The 13,242-nt window shown below is 39.5% G+C and overlaps 1 protein-coding gene and 1 long non-coding RNA gene across 9 annotated transcripts in view; both read left to right on the top strand.

Moving 5' to 3' along the window:
* Positions 1-13,242, top strand: part of FMNL2 (formin like 2) — a 307,029-nt gene that overhangs the window by 215,948 nt on the left and 77,839 nt on the right. For all 8 annotated transcript variants that reach the window (XM_081814428.1, XM_081814431.1, XM_081814429.1 and 5 more), the window contains 2 exons: positions 517-600; positions 3,580-3,732. In XM_081814428.1, coding sequence (XP_081670554.1) covers positions 517-600; positions 3,580-3,732 — 237 coding nt within the window. The remainder of the gene's footprint in view (positions 1-516; positions 601-3,579; positions 3,733-13,242) is intronic.
* On the top strand, positions 3,745-11,805 carry LOC145720553 (uncharacterized). The gene is made up of 2 exons (XR_014143610.1): positions 3,745-9,807; positions 10,021-11,805. It is a non-coding gene; the product is annotated as an uncharacterized LOC145720553 (long non-coding RNA).

Genomic DNA, 13,242 nt, shown 5'->3' with positions numbered 1-13,242 from the left:
TGGTGGAAAATGTACATTTAGCAAGTTCCTTTTTTAGAATACTTCTTACACGTTATCTTAAGTCTCCTAAGTAGTAAAATGCAAGGGAAACACATGTATACCTTTTGCCCCTTCTTCTTGCATGTTGAAATTGTGGTTTTTTTTGAAAGATTTATTTATTTTAGGGAGAGAGTGTGTGGGGAGTGGAGGGAACAGAGGGAGAGAGAGTCTTGGAGCAGACTCCCCGCTGAGCGCAGAGCCTGTCCTGGGGCTCCATTCCAGGACCCTGAGATCATGACCTGAGCTGAAACCAAGAGTCAGACGCTTAACCGACTACACCACCCAGGTGCCCCAAAATGCTGTGGTTTTTTAGTTGCTCTATGGAAAAGTTTCTACTAGGTGTGATGGAGTCTGGGCCTTCCTCCATTACTCCTTTTGGTGAATGTTTCTGGCAGAACAGTTAACAGTGTTCACTGGGCTCTCTCATGGCAGAGTGTGTGATGAACCTCTGTAATAATGGTGTTTGTTTTTTAACAGATGGGTCAGAGAGTTTCTGAACGAAGAAAACAGAGGTCTTGATGTTCTAGTGGAATATCTATCGTTTGCGCAGTACGCGGTCACGTAAGTAAAACTTGGCTTGTTGGCTTTTGAATTTCATGTGGTCATAGAAGATGGAAGTGAGTGGCAAAATTACATACAGCACTGAGGGGGGAAACCCAGAAGCAGATGTGGTAAGGTTTAAGGAGGCTTGTTTCTACTCAAGTAACTAAAAGCAAATCATATAATCATTATTAGAAATGTTTTTAAGGCAGAAATAAAACAGGGGAGTAAAAATCACCCTTAGAGTCCTTATTTTAAAAAGTGCTTTAGTGCTCAGGTTACATATATCCATATGGTAGAATACCCTGGCAGTCATTGAAAGAGGTGTATGCTATATTTTTGAGTGAATAAAGCAAGACACAGAAAAGAACTTTTTTTGTTAAAAAAAAATTCTATATATGTATATGTATGTGTATATTTGTATGTGCTAGTAAATGCAGAGAAAATGATTGCAGATAAACCAAATCAAGTGGGATTGGAAGAAAGAGTAAACAAGAGGCTTTCCTTTTTCTACTTTATATGTATTTGTATTGTTTTGACTTCCCCTTCGTAAGGTGAAGGGGAAAAATTGCAGCAGAGCAGGAAAGAAAATCAATTTACTTAACCTTGTTTTTTGTTAATTCATAAAATTTTCCCATTTGCTAGGCTTCTGGAATGCTTTACAACAGAAATTTCCTTCTTTAGTCAAAGAATATTGCAGTATCCACAGATTCTCTCTCTCTTTCTCTCTGTCTCTCTCTCTCTCTCACACACACACACACACACACACACACACAGATTGAGGAAGTAATACTGTATTTTTAATTTGACCGGAAGACATTTGGGCCCAGGTGGTGTTTTTTCTCCCCTCAATGCTTCTTTTAAAAGCAGTAACTTGTTTTTCATATTGCATCACTCCAAAGAAGTTCTAAGACTTAACCAGATGTTACAATCCTCAGCACTTCCTTGAGAATTCATGAGGAGGAAGCTGTAATTACTCCTTTTCAGTGGATGCAAAAATTACAGTATAAACTGAAACTGACTGGATCAGTTTCAGGTTTGAGATCTCCTGTATATGATATGGAATAGAGTAAGAAACACCGATAGACAAGTTCTTATCTTTCTAAGAAATTGTCCTCTGAAATACAGTCCTAGTTTTTATAGCATATTCTTCCAAAGGTTGTTTCTTATCTATGTCCGTTGTGTCAAAAACTGCTAACCTCTCTCACACTTCAAATTATATGCCAAAACACGATAATATTACCCTGCTGCATAGTTTAAAATCTGGAGGAAAAGTTATGGAATTAAGGAAGAGCTAAGAGACTTCATTTGTAATGGAAAAGGATGGCATGCTATGTATTACATGTCGGCTGTAATTAACCTTTTACCTACATCACAGTAGAGCTTGTGCACCCAGTTTTCCCAGACGTCCCCTCACCTCAGACCAATGGGAAAGGGCAGTGCTACCATGAGGGAATTCTAGGTGTGGTGTAAGATCAAACCCAGAGGATCAGAACTCAGAGCTTTGGTTTCCTTCTCTACTTTTTTTTTTTTTTTGGCATTACCTTTGTATTCTCTGCTTATTAGTTTTGGTTTTGTGTTGTTTAATTTAGCAAATTATATATAGAGACATAATTTATGTTCTTTCTTGAAACTAACGGGCTGAAAAATTTCTTACTGTCCTAGCCCAGGTAATGTGCACCAACAGGCTCATGCTCTGTTCCTAAAACAGGATGCTTCACCAAGGTGTGCGTTTCCTTCTTCTGCTCCATGGGGTGGGCGACCTGAGAGGAGCATAAGCCTGTGGGATAGCCGAACGACGTGGGGGGCTGCAGAGTGACTTGGCGAGAATGTTGATGACATGGGTGATCTTGGGGTGCCCCCTCGGCTTACCTTCTCTGATTATCGGTTGTAGTCTTCTATTTTTAGTGTTTAAGAATTTGATTACTCAATCCCACCTCTTTCCTATTCAGCTCTGCTTCCTGCATCCAAAGGCATGACAAAATTGCCAGATGCATTCAGTGATGATCCTTAGTGGCTGCCGCCTGGATTAGTATTTAATAGAGGGACAGCATCGCCTAGTTTACAGATGACGGTTCTAGCAAAATATTTTATTTTGGCGATGGTACCCTTATAAAGAGTCATTCTTGTTATTGCCAATATGTATTGTTACTGTCTCTTCTGAGATAGCTGCCCAGATTTTCCATCTGGTATTAATTATAGCTGCCTTCTGTTTATTCTCTGTCTGATCAGGTGTTGCTGGGTGGAACTAGAGGTAGAAACAATTGATTATATATATATATTTTTTTTTTTTTTTTAGAAGGCAGAGCTCCTGTCTTTGGGAGGGGAAAATGCACAGAACACAAAGGCCTGGCTATTTAAAAATTTTGTCCCTAAAATTATACAAGAATGAGCAACTTAACTTACCATTTATTCTAACATGGTCAACATGAGTAATAACCTCAAAAAATGTCAGAGAAACACCAGTCCTCCTTTAAAGAGCACCACACTGGGAAGAGATTCCAAAATCAAAGCAAATCCATAACTTTGCAAGTAATGTATCACATATGGTTGGAAAAGTACACTTGCCAACACACTAGGAGAAAATGCTCAGTGAAAATTGATGGGTAGGAATAAATTAGTATAAGCCTACATATTGACTTGTTAAAGCAAAATGAAGACAGCTGTAAGATCTTTCCTTCCCCTTTCACCATAGCAGTGTTAGCCATTGGTAAGTTAGTAAGCCTTGTAGTAAAATACAAATAATACAGTACTATTTATTTTTTCCTTGTAGTTCGACTCTTCTTTTGCCTTGCCCAGTATTTGTCATTTTGGATTTTTGAAGCTAACTCTGAGTCCGTGGAATTTCTTTTTGCGTTGCTTTTTCGGTTTTCTTTGTTTGCAAGGACTGCCCATTATTGGGCACGGATGCATCATAGGAAGGAGCCAGTTACGCACATCCATGTATTTGTGTGACTGTCCACTTTTTAAGTCTTCAGTGGCATTTCTCTTTTGTTTTAGTTTTGATTTCGAAAGCGTGGAAAGCACTGTGGAGAGCTCAGTGGACAAATCAAAGCCCTGGAGTAGGTCCATCGAGGATCTGCACAGAGGGAGCAACCTGCCCTCCCCCGTGGGCAACAGTGTGTCCCGCTCAGGAAGACATTCTGCGCTGCGGTGAGTTCCGGGAACCAGGAGGGAGGCGCGTTCGGTAGGCAACACTGGGATCGCAGAGTGCCTCGCTTCTGTTGATGATCCTGGGCTACGCAGTGCTGTATCTTTCCACACAGCACTTATATCTGCAACGATGCAAATGGAAAGTTTCTTCGGGAGTTCATGGGATCATCTCTTGGGCAATACTCTACAGGTTTAAATAGTTTTTGGGAAACACCAGCCCTTCATTCGGTGCAGAAAGAGAATTCTGCTGCCAAATGATAGAGCGCAGCAGACTCCATAGACAAGTTTTCGAAACCAGGGAGATACTGACTTCGTGATTTAGGCTCTGTTTTCTGGGTAGAGGCAGCACCTCTTGAGATTTGAGGATCTCAGGGATTCCTTGTTGACTCTTCATTCTCTTCTCCCCTCCCTTCTTCCAGTGGTAACTCAGGCATGTGTTCTGTGGGACGTGTTCTTAGAGGTGCAAAATGCTGTAGTCATCATTTTTATTAATTAAATGCTTTTAGGCAGTGTTCCTTTGGTTAAGTGTGCTCAGTTGTCAACCTTTTGTTTCTTCCTAAGGCTTCTTCTCTAGTCTTTCATGGCTGAAATGCCACCATGCTAAGGAAGGATGGGTGCTGACCGCCTGTACGACTAATGGGTATAATATCACTGAGATTGTTTATTCACTCATACCTACAGTCATTCATTCACTGAAAAATATTTTTGAGCTTCCATAATTTGCCAGGCACTGTACTTACAGTTAAGATACATGGGTAGGTAAATCAGAACTCCTGCCTGTCAACATAGAGATGACATCCAGAGCAAGTTCATAAATAGTTGAATAAACATTTTATTAATTAGCCCCCCTTCCCCACTGTTGCTTATTCTTCATAGCTTGAAATATTTAGGTCACTTCAGGCTTGATCTGGCAAGTGGATGTTCGGGTCAGTGTTGAAGATTCCCATAGGTATTGGGTCATTGGTAGTAGGGTCCATGTATCAAGTTGTAAATCAGTGAAAATGTGGCTTGCAGAATTTTCATATTATTCTTTTAATTACCTCGTCTCTTTGACTTGGGTTTTGGTCATAGAAAGTTAATATCTTGATAATGAAGTTCAGTTTTGCCGAAGGGTTTGATATTTGAATATGATGCTTCCAATCAACCATTCAGATTTTCCATGTTTGGAAATGCCAAAAATATTAATGGGTTTTGAATGGTTTAATAATAATGAAGAGCAGTGTCTCAGTCCGTCTCGTGGTATTTGCAACAGGCCAAGAGCTCTATAACTAGCTAGCCTGCATCAACTTTACATGTGGACAAGGCTGATTTAGAAGTTGAAGAAAGGCCAGTCGTGTGTGAAGAATTCCATTAATGACCTTTGTATGTGAAATGGAAATTCTTACCATTAGTATAGATATAATTATGTGTAAGGAATTTAATTACAAAGCACATTTTAATTTGCTTTTTTATCATTTCTTACCTGGAATGTATCACCTATTGGCCGGCTACCACCTCAATAAGGATTCATTTTTCTGATTAATAATTCATTAGGCCTAATTTTGAATTATTGAAGACTGTTCATTGAGAGCACATAATTTGTGGAAGAGTCAATAAAATATGGGAATATCTTCGATTTGAGGAGAACTGTAGTCCTGCACTCTAGAAGGCATAGTACTGGGACATCCGTGTCCAGCCTGACTTGCTTGACTGTTGGCTCAAGGTAGAACTCGCCAGAATTCATTTCAAATTGGAAAAATAGACCCAAAGTGTAAAGAAAGACATGATGGAAATGCTCTTCTGAGAAACTCAGCAATTATCTGACCTTTTTGGTTGGCAGATGTGCTAGAAGATGACTAACTAAGAAACCAACATCACATTCTTCTGTCTTGTGTTTGAACAGTTTCGGGCTGAGGAATGGAACATTTGGGTTTCCTTTGATTCTTCCTTCATGGGTTCTAGTAACTGAAGAAAATCAATGTGGCAGTAACTTTCATGCCCCCTTATTGACCTGAAGTTTAGACTTTTTGTTTTTAAACAATGTATATCAGTGATATTCCAGCTCTTGTGGTTCATGGATTTGTGCCTGGATTCTAATTCTGTATTTGGTCATTTGATAGCATCTGTGACTTAAAAAAACAAACAGCAATCAGAAGTACAGGCATATGGTACATGTTGCTTTTCATATACCCAAAGATTGTTTACATTTTTTTTCTCTTCCTCCTCCTCCTTCTCTCCCCTTTCTTTCTCTGCTCCCCACACTTCCTTCACTTTTTGGCTTTCTTTTCATTGTCCTTCTTTTCCATTCTGCCATCTCCTTTCTGATTGTCTTCGCCTCCTCTACTTTGTCCTTTCTCATCCTACTGTCTCCTCTTCCTCCGGTTCCATTCATTCCTTACACCACCACCAGATGGGTTTCTCTGCCTGAGTATCTTCAGTTCAAATGCCACCAGAGCTGCTTCTCTCCCTGTTGCCTCTGGAGCAGCTTCAGTTTACACACTGATGATGAGGCTTCAAACCGGAACATCTCGTAAGTCACGGGTGAACATGACGCCCACGAGAGCTCGTCGTGCATGGTGGCAGGGTATCACGACTGCTCCCCATTTTATAATACGATAATCTCAGTGGCTTCCCATCACCTGTACTGGAATGAAACCCACTGCCTTTTAAACTTCGATGCACTCTGTTATCATATTATGATTCCTCAGTTTAAGAATTTGACCCTCTGAGGTGTATTGTATTCATGTTGCGATTTTTTGGGAAAGCGTAGAAGGGTATTCATGTTCTGTAGCTTATTCTGGTAGCTTTGTTTGATGGGAATATGTCTTTATTCAAATGTAGATTTTTAGTTCCTTGTCTTAATCTCCAGATGATAATGTAGATTGAGTTATCTTATCCTCTATCACTTGGTAAAAAGTGTTAGTTAAACTTGGAAGAGGAAATGAGATTTCAGGAAATTTAAAACACTTTATAAATGGGGCTTGATTAAAGAAAAACACCGTTTTTAAAGAAAATTGTAATGTTGACGCACACTCTCCTCTTTGTATTCAGACTTTATTTTTTAACTATTTAAAATGGATTAGTAAAAATTTTAAGACATGACATTCACCTTCAGTTATATCAGGTATTAAATGCTGTATTACATGAATTTGTCAGCTTGGCCAGTGGTAAAAATGTTGATATTGATGCAGTAGAGACCGGAATTGTGTGGTTTTGTAAGCTTAGAGTCTTGTGTGCCTTCAGTTAAGATTTCTATTAACGTGGCTATAGGTCGAGCTAAAATAAATGATGCTGTATATGCACATGTGTACATGCTAGGTTTTTGAAGACAAAGGTTGTATTCAGATATAAGAGAAAGTAATTTTTTAATTTTTAAGAATGATTACTTCATGCCATTAGACTTCAATTAAGGAGTGACATAGACAATAAATAAATGTTTTGAGTTTTTAAAGAAATCCATGGAGCACTGAGAGCCTGTAAGAAGGGGTCAGATTTTAACTGGGACTTTGAGTGGCACCAGAGTTGACGTTCGGGGTGAGGAAAGTGCTTCTGGTGGAAGTAAAGTGAAGAAGCATGAGATGAGCAAAAGCTTACATCAAAGGTCAGGCATGTTTGGGAAAGAGGGAAGAACCTGTCCTTTCTGGAGCAGGAGCTTTGTGATGAGGTAGAGGGTGATTTAATGGCGAGATTGGGTCATATACATCCAAAGCTGGTAGGCCTTGAGGGTCACCCCGATTGACCCTTCCCAGTGTGGTGAGGAAACCAACACCCACGTTTCCTCTAAGATGTTAACTTCTATTAGTATTTATTCTTGAGATCCCCCAGAACAAATTTCATTGTTTTTCTTGAGATTATTATCTTAAAGGAATGACATTTCCTGAATAGTCATCATTCTATTGACCACCTCTATCTTTAGTGAATTTACATGAAGAGATGAAGAGTTCAAATTTAGATGCTTGTTGATAAGCATTTTCCCCCCATGGGACTAATTTTGTAAAGTAATTTAAAAATAGGCACAGAGGAGAGCCTGGGTGGCTCAGTCGTTAAGCGTCTGCCTTCGGCTCAGGTCATGATCCCGGGGTCCTGGGATCGAGCCCCGCATCGGGCTCCCTGCTCAGCGGGAAACCTGCTTCTCCCTCTTCCACTCCCCCCTGCTTGTGTTCCTTCTCTCGCTGTCTCTCTCTCTGTCAAATAAATAAAATCTTAAAAATAGGCACAGAGATGTAGATAACATTGATATAATTTTTATTGGGGAGGAAAACATTGAGCGTCTACTGTGGGCCAGGCACTGTTCTAAGGGCCTTCGGTGATTTACTGCTCACAGTGGTTTTACGAGGTACGACGACTGTTATCCCTGCAAAGAAACTGAGGTCTCTAGTGGTTAAGCAACTTGCCTGGGATCAAACAGCGAGTATAGGAGGTAGGATATGAAGTGAGCTGGCCTGACTCCAACTTCCAAGCCATGTTATCCTGCACAGGATGATTTTTTTCTCCTTCATAAAGAGCCTGTTTTAATATCAGGGTGTCCACGTGTCTTTATGGGGGTTGTACCCTGCAGGAGGGGCTTTTGCAAATCCTTCTCGAAGATGTGCCTTTTTCCACTTCACACAAAGATGCCAGAGGATCTAGTGGAGACCTTGATCAATGTGCTGGTCAGTATAGCTGGTCAATCTAACTGTTACAAAACAAGTTAACACAGAAATAGGAAAAAGTGTTTCCTAAACAAATGACAGGAGTAAGACAGAAAGTTCTGTATTTATACAATTTCATTGTTACCTATTTGCAGATGGGAAGGCATTGAAGGGGGGAAGCTTATTAAATGAAAAAAGTGACTTTTTTTTTTAACCAAAGGGGAGATTATGAGTGAGCTTTTCTCAAATTTTTGTTTTTATGATGTTTTAGAACTGACCTAAAATACATGTAGTATATACTTGTGAATCAGGGAGAGGCCACATAATAAAGAACCTTGAATTTTGGAGTTTGGTTTTTATCTGGTAGGCAGTGGAATGGGAAGTCACATGAGGTGGCTGATCTTTTCAGGTGTGTAGAGTCTGGGGAATGTACTGGATGTTGATTGGAGAAAAAGATTGCTATTGCTTGGACCTCTGCAGGCGGTACCTGAAAAACATAGAGCAAAAGCCAAGTAAGAAGATGTTCCGGAAGTGACTTGGTGGTCATGGTGGTAAAGAGAAAATTTTGCATATGATTGATTAGATGAGAGATAGAATCATTAGTAGAAATAGCAAAGTTGGAATCTGGAAGGGTTCTCAGATATGATTAGTTGGATGAGGTTTGTCGGTGAGGCATTGTGCTAAGACCTTACTCTCCAAGGAGTTACCTAGTTCCTGCAGACCGATTTCCGTATGTGCACCATTGGCCCATAATTTGATTAGGCTTGATTGCGATGAATGCTTGTGTTCACAGCAGTTTTCCTGATTTTATGTAGATATATGGGAACACTAAATCTGTACCAGTTTGCTTATAAAGTAAGCGGTATTCTAGAAGAGTGGAGCTCTCGGGAGCTCTTCAGAGTTCTTTTATTTCAACAGTAGCATTTTACCTTCAATTTTAATTGTTGGGGGAAGAAAATCATGTAACCTCTTAACTTTAAACCACTGTAGTATGAGATAAAGATCTGTGAATTGTATAGTTGGAAGCTAAAGCACTTTTTATTTTGATTCACAACAAGGAGAACTCAATTCTGTTCATTGTCCAGTTTATATAAATTAGGGATATAATTTCTAAAATGATCACTGTTCTCTATTCTCTTCCCTCTTCTCCCCCCCCAAGTTAGACAAAATCAACTCAGATCCTTGATAGTCTTCAGTATTGAGAGTTGTAATCTTTATTTTGTTCTACATGTGTTCCTTCTTCTTAACTCCTTGTATTCTAACTTTCCATATGGACAGATATTGAGAAATCTAATCTATTTCCATAAGGTCCAATTTACAGGGGGGAAAACTACAAAGAAAAATATATTAAAAATTTTTTCGCAAAGTTTGAGTTCTCTCTTCATGAGATAAGATGACAGATACTGACTGAAATTTTTATTAACACTGAATTTAGAAAGAGAGAAAAGGAAAGTAAAGTATAAAGGTAGGGCGCCTGGGTGGCTCAGTTGGTTAAGCGACTGCCTTCGGCTCAGGTCATGATCCTGGAGTCCTGGGATCGAGTCCCGCATCGGGCTCCCTGCTCGGCGGGGAGTCTGCTTCTCCCTCTGCCCTTCCCCCCTCTCATGCTCTCTCTCTCTAATAAATAAAATAAATAAATCTTTAAAAAAAAAAAAAGAAAAAAAGAAAAAGAATAAAGGTAAAAAAGTAAGGTAAAAAGGCAAAAAAAAAAAAAAGGTAAGAGTAAAGGAGTGGGAGAGAAAAGAATAAGAAGATAGTCATTATAGGTAACACCTGAATATTGTTTCTGAGGGAAGAGAGATGTTGAAGAAACTCCTTAACCTGATAGACTTTTGTCCTGAAGATCTGAGGTTCCAGAAAATGCAGTAATTATCTATAAAAGACTTTCTAAATTTGCAGACTCTGTAAAAATAATCTGCAACTACAGACTTTCAGTTTTACTTTTCAGCACATTCTGTTAGCAGAAACAACTGAAGGTGTTGGGTTTGTTGTGTTTCAGATTTTTGTATTTGTTTATTTGAAGTTGTAAAAAGAGAAAACTGTACTTGGGTTAAGAATGTACATTTCAGCTTTTCAGCTGGGAGCTTGTTTTAATGGCCCTGCTGGTGAAAATGGTGACAGCTTTAATTATAGCTTGTGGTGCACCATACAGGCAGATTTGTCAAGCATTTCCCACTGTGAGAAACATGGATTTCACTTGTTCCATCTCTTCGTTGGGTCTTTTCTCCAAGGGAGAGGCTCTCCAACTGAGAGAGGCTATGATAGGGAAGTCATCTGGCCAATGCATTGTTGAGGATCTGTCTCACAGGTACTGTGGTTGGTAGAGATGATAGGCTCTGGGACCTGCCACCCATGTTAGGAGATTAAATTAATTCCTGTAAAGAACTTGGCTCAATAGTGTGAGTAGTTAGTCAATGTTAACCACATAGGATTGAGAGAAAAATGGAAGATGACTCTGGAACTTCCTACAGCTGTGGTCCAGTACCTTCATCAGCAAGACTTATAACATACGGAAAGATCCTTAAACTGGGGTGCCTGGGTGGCTCAGTTGGTTAAGCGTCTGCCTTCGGCTCAGGTCATGATCCCGGGGTCCTGAGATTGAGCCCCACATCAAGCTCCCTGCTCAGCGGAGAACCTGCTTCTCTCTCTGCCTCTGCCTCTCTCTCTCTGTCATGAATAAATAAATAAAATCTTAAAAAAAAAAAAGATCATTACACTATTTGTATAAGATCTGTGGCTGATAAAGGACACATCTTTATGAAGTCTTTTGGGAGGTATTCAAGGATTATTAGCCCCATTTTCCAGATGAGGACGCCAAGGCTCAGAGAAGTTATCCATATCTAGTGATAGAGCCAGGATTTAGAATCAGTCTTCTGACTCCTATGTCAAGTGTTTTTATGATTTGATTGAGAAAACATGTGTATGTGTGTTCTTGCACGCTGGCATATGCTAAGTGTCCTGTGTCTAACCAAAACCAAAGTATGGAGCTTTCAAGGCTAGAGTGACAATAAAACCTAGGGGAGATTCATGATGTGGTCTGGCTGTGAAGAGCTGTGAGTAAGACCTGGAGGAGGGGCTATGGAAGAGGGGGAAGGAGGGAGAGGGTAATGAGCAGTGGCTCAGTGCTAAGACCACATGGTTTGTTTAGGAAACAATGAATAGATGAGTCTGGCTGGAAGCAGTTTAGAGCCAGTTTATGTAATATTTTGAAGGCCAGGCTCATTGGCAATGATCTATTGAAGGTTTGTGAAAAAGAGGGGGTAATTTGGGATAAACATAGAAATATTTCTATTTAAAGGTCACAGGAGATAGATGGTTTCCTTGAACACGCCTCACATAGGGATATATACAGATTAATTAGCAACTCAATAGCAAATGCCTTTGTCAAAGGGAATATAATGAAAAATCAGAAAATTCAGACAAATACTGGCTCTCCATTCATATGATGGGTTGGCAGCCTGTTTGTTCACTTATTCTGTTCAAAAAGTATATATGGAAATATTTTGATTCACAGGTTCTGTTCTAGTTGTTAGCTGGTCCTGTGATGGGAAATGTAGACAAACGGAAAATTTCAATAACTAATAAAATTAATTAGGAGGTTTGTGTGTCTATCTCCCTCTGCCTTCCCCATCCTCTGTTTCCCTTTCTCTCTTTACCTCCACTTTGAACTGTCTGGATTCAACTCTTTGAGCTCTGTTTCTTTTGTCTGTGGAGACCGTCAGAAAGTGCTTGCTTCGTTTTTTTCAGCATCGCATATTTTATGAGTTTAATTGATAGAAGAAATATGCCCAAGTGATGTCATGTCTGAAGGGTAACAGAGGAAACCTAAAACCCCAAATCTTGGTAAAGTTATATTAAGGCCAGACCTTGGAACCATAAAAGACTAGTAAAATTATGCCAAATTATGTGAATATCCAGTTGGCATTGCATCCCAGTTGAGTTAAACCCTTACCTTAAGCTTCCAAGGAAGTTCTAATTACTATTGTTTATTTATAGGTAGATATTAGTTTGATATCTGAATAGTTAGACTGTTTGAAAATACTTTTTTAAGAGAAAAAATATACCTTTCCTTTTTCCTGTTGCCATTAGGACTTCAGTAGTACAAACTTCACAAGTATTGGCAAGAAAGGTCTATAGACTTTTGAAAAACATTTTTTGCCAGACTCTGGGAAAGTTTGGTTTAGGTCAGTTCAGGAACTACTCATTCAAGGTTCTGCAGTAATATATTGTCTGTGGAGAGTACAAGGTCACAGGGAGAGGCAGACCTGTCCACAACCCACACACAAGAGGATGTCAATGTCTAGAAATATGGATATGTTGTTAAAACAATAGATTGCTGATCAGGCTTATTTCAGAGTATCACTGGGTGAGCAGTAGCTTCCATTTTGGCGTTTACTAAGTGCTTGGTGCTTTGCAGATGTAGATCTCCGAACATATCCATTGTTGATTACATCTAGCTTTTGTTCAGAAGTAGTGTTCTTTTTCCTGTATTTCCAGAATTATCATGGACATGCTTCGTATCCTTCATTCTTATGGTTATCACCTCTTCTTTTTAATATACCCCTCTTATTTTTTTTATTTTTAAAAAACATTTTTTTTTTAAAGATATTTATTTGAGAGAGAGAGAATGAGAGAGAGAGACAGAGAGAGCACTTGGGAGGCGGGAGGGTCAGAGGCAGATGCAGACTCCCTGCTGAACAGAGAGCCCGATGTGGGACTCGATCCTGGGACTCCAGGATCATGACCAGAGCCAAAGGCAGTGGCTTAACCAACTGAGCCACCCAGGTACCCCCCCCCTTTAAATTTTTATTTATTTTTATTTTTATTTTTTACATTTATTTTAGAGATGGGGGGGTCAAAGAGAGAGGGAGATGGAGTCTTAAGCAGACCCCATGTTGAG

Source organism: Leptonychotes weddellii, chromosome 3 (assembly GCF_054177405.1).
Source record: "Leptonychotes weddellii isolate Sample4059 chromosome 3, ASM5417740v2, whole genome shotgun sequence".
Taxonomy (NCBI): Eukaryota; Metazoa; Chordata; class Mammalia; order Carnivora; family Phocidae; genus Leptonychotes; species Leptonychotes weddellii.
Note: the sequence above shows the minus strand (reverse complement) of the source record. Positions and strands in the feature narration are given on the sequence as shown.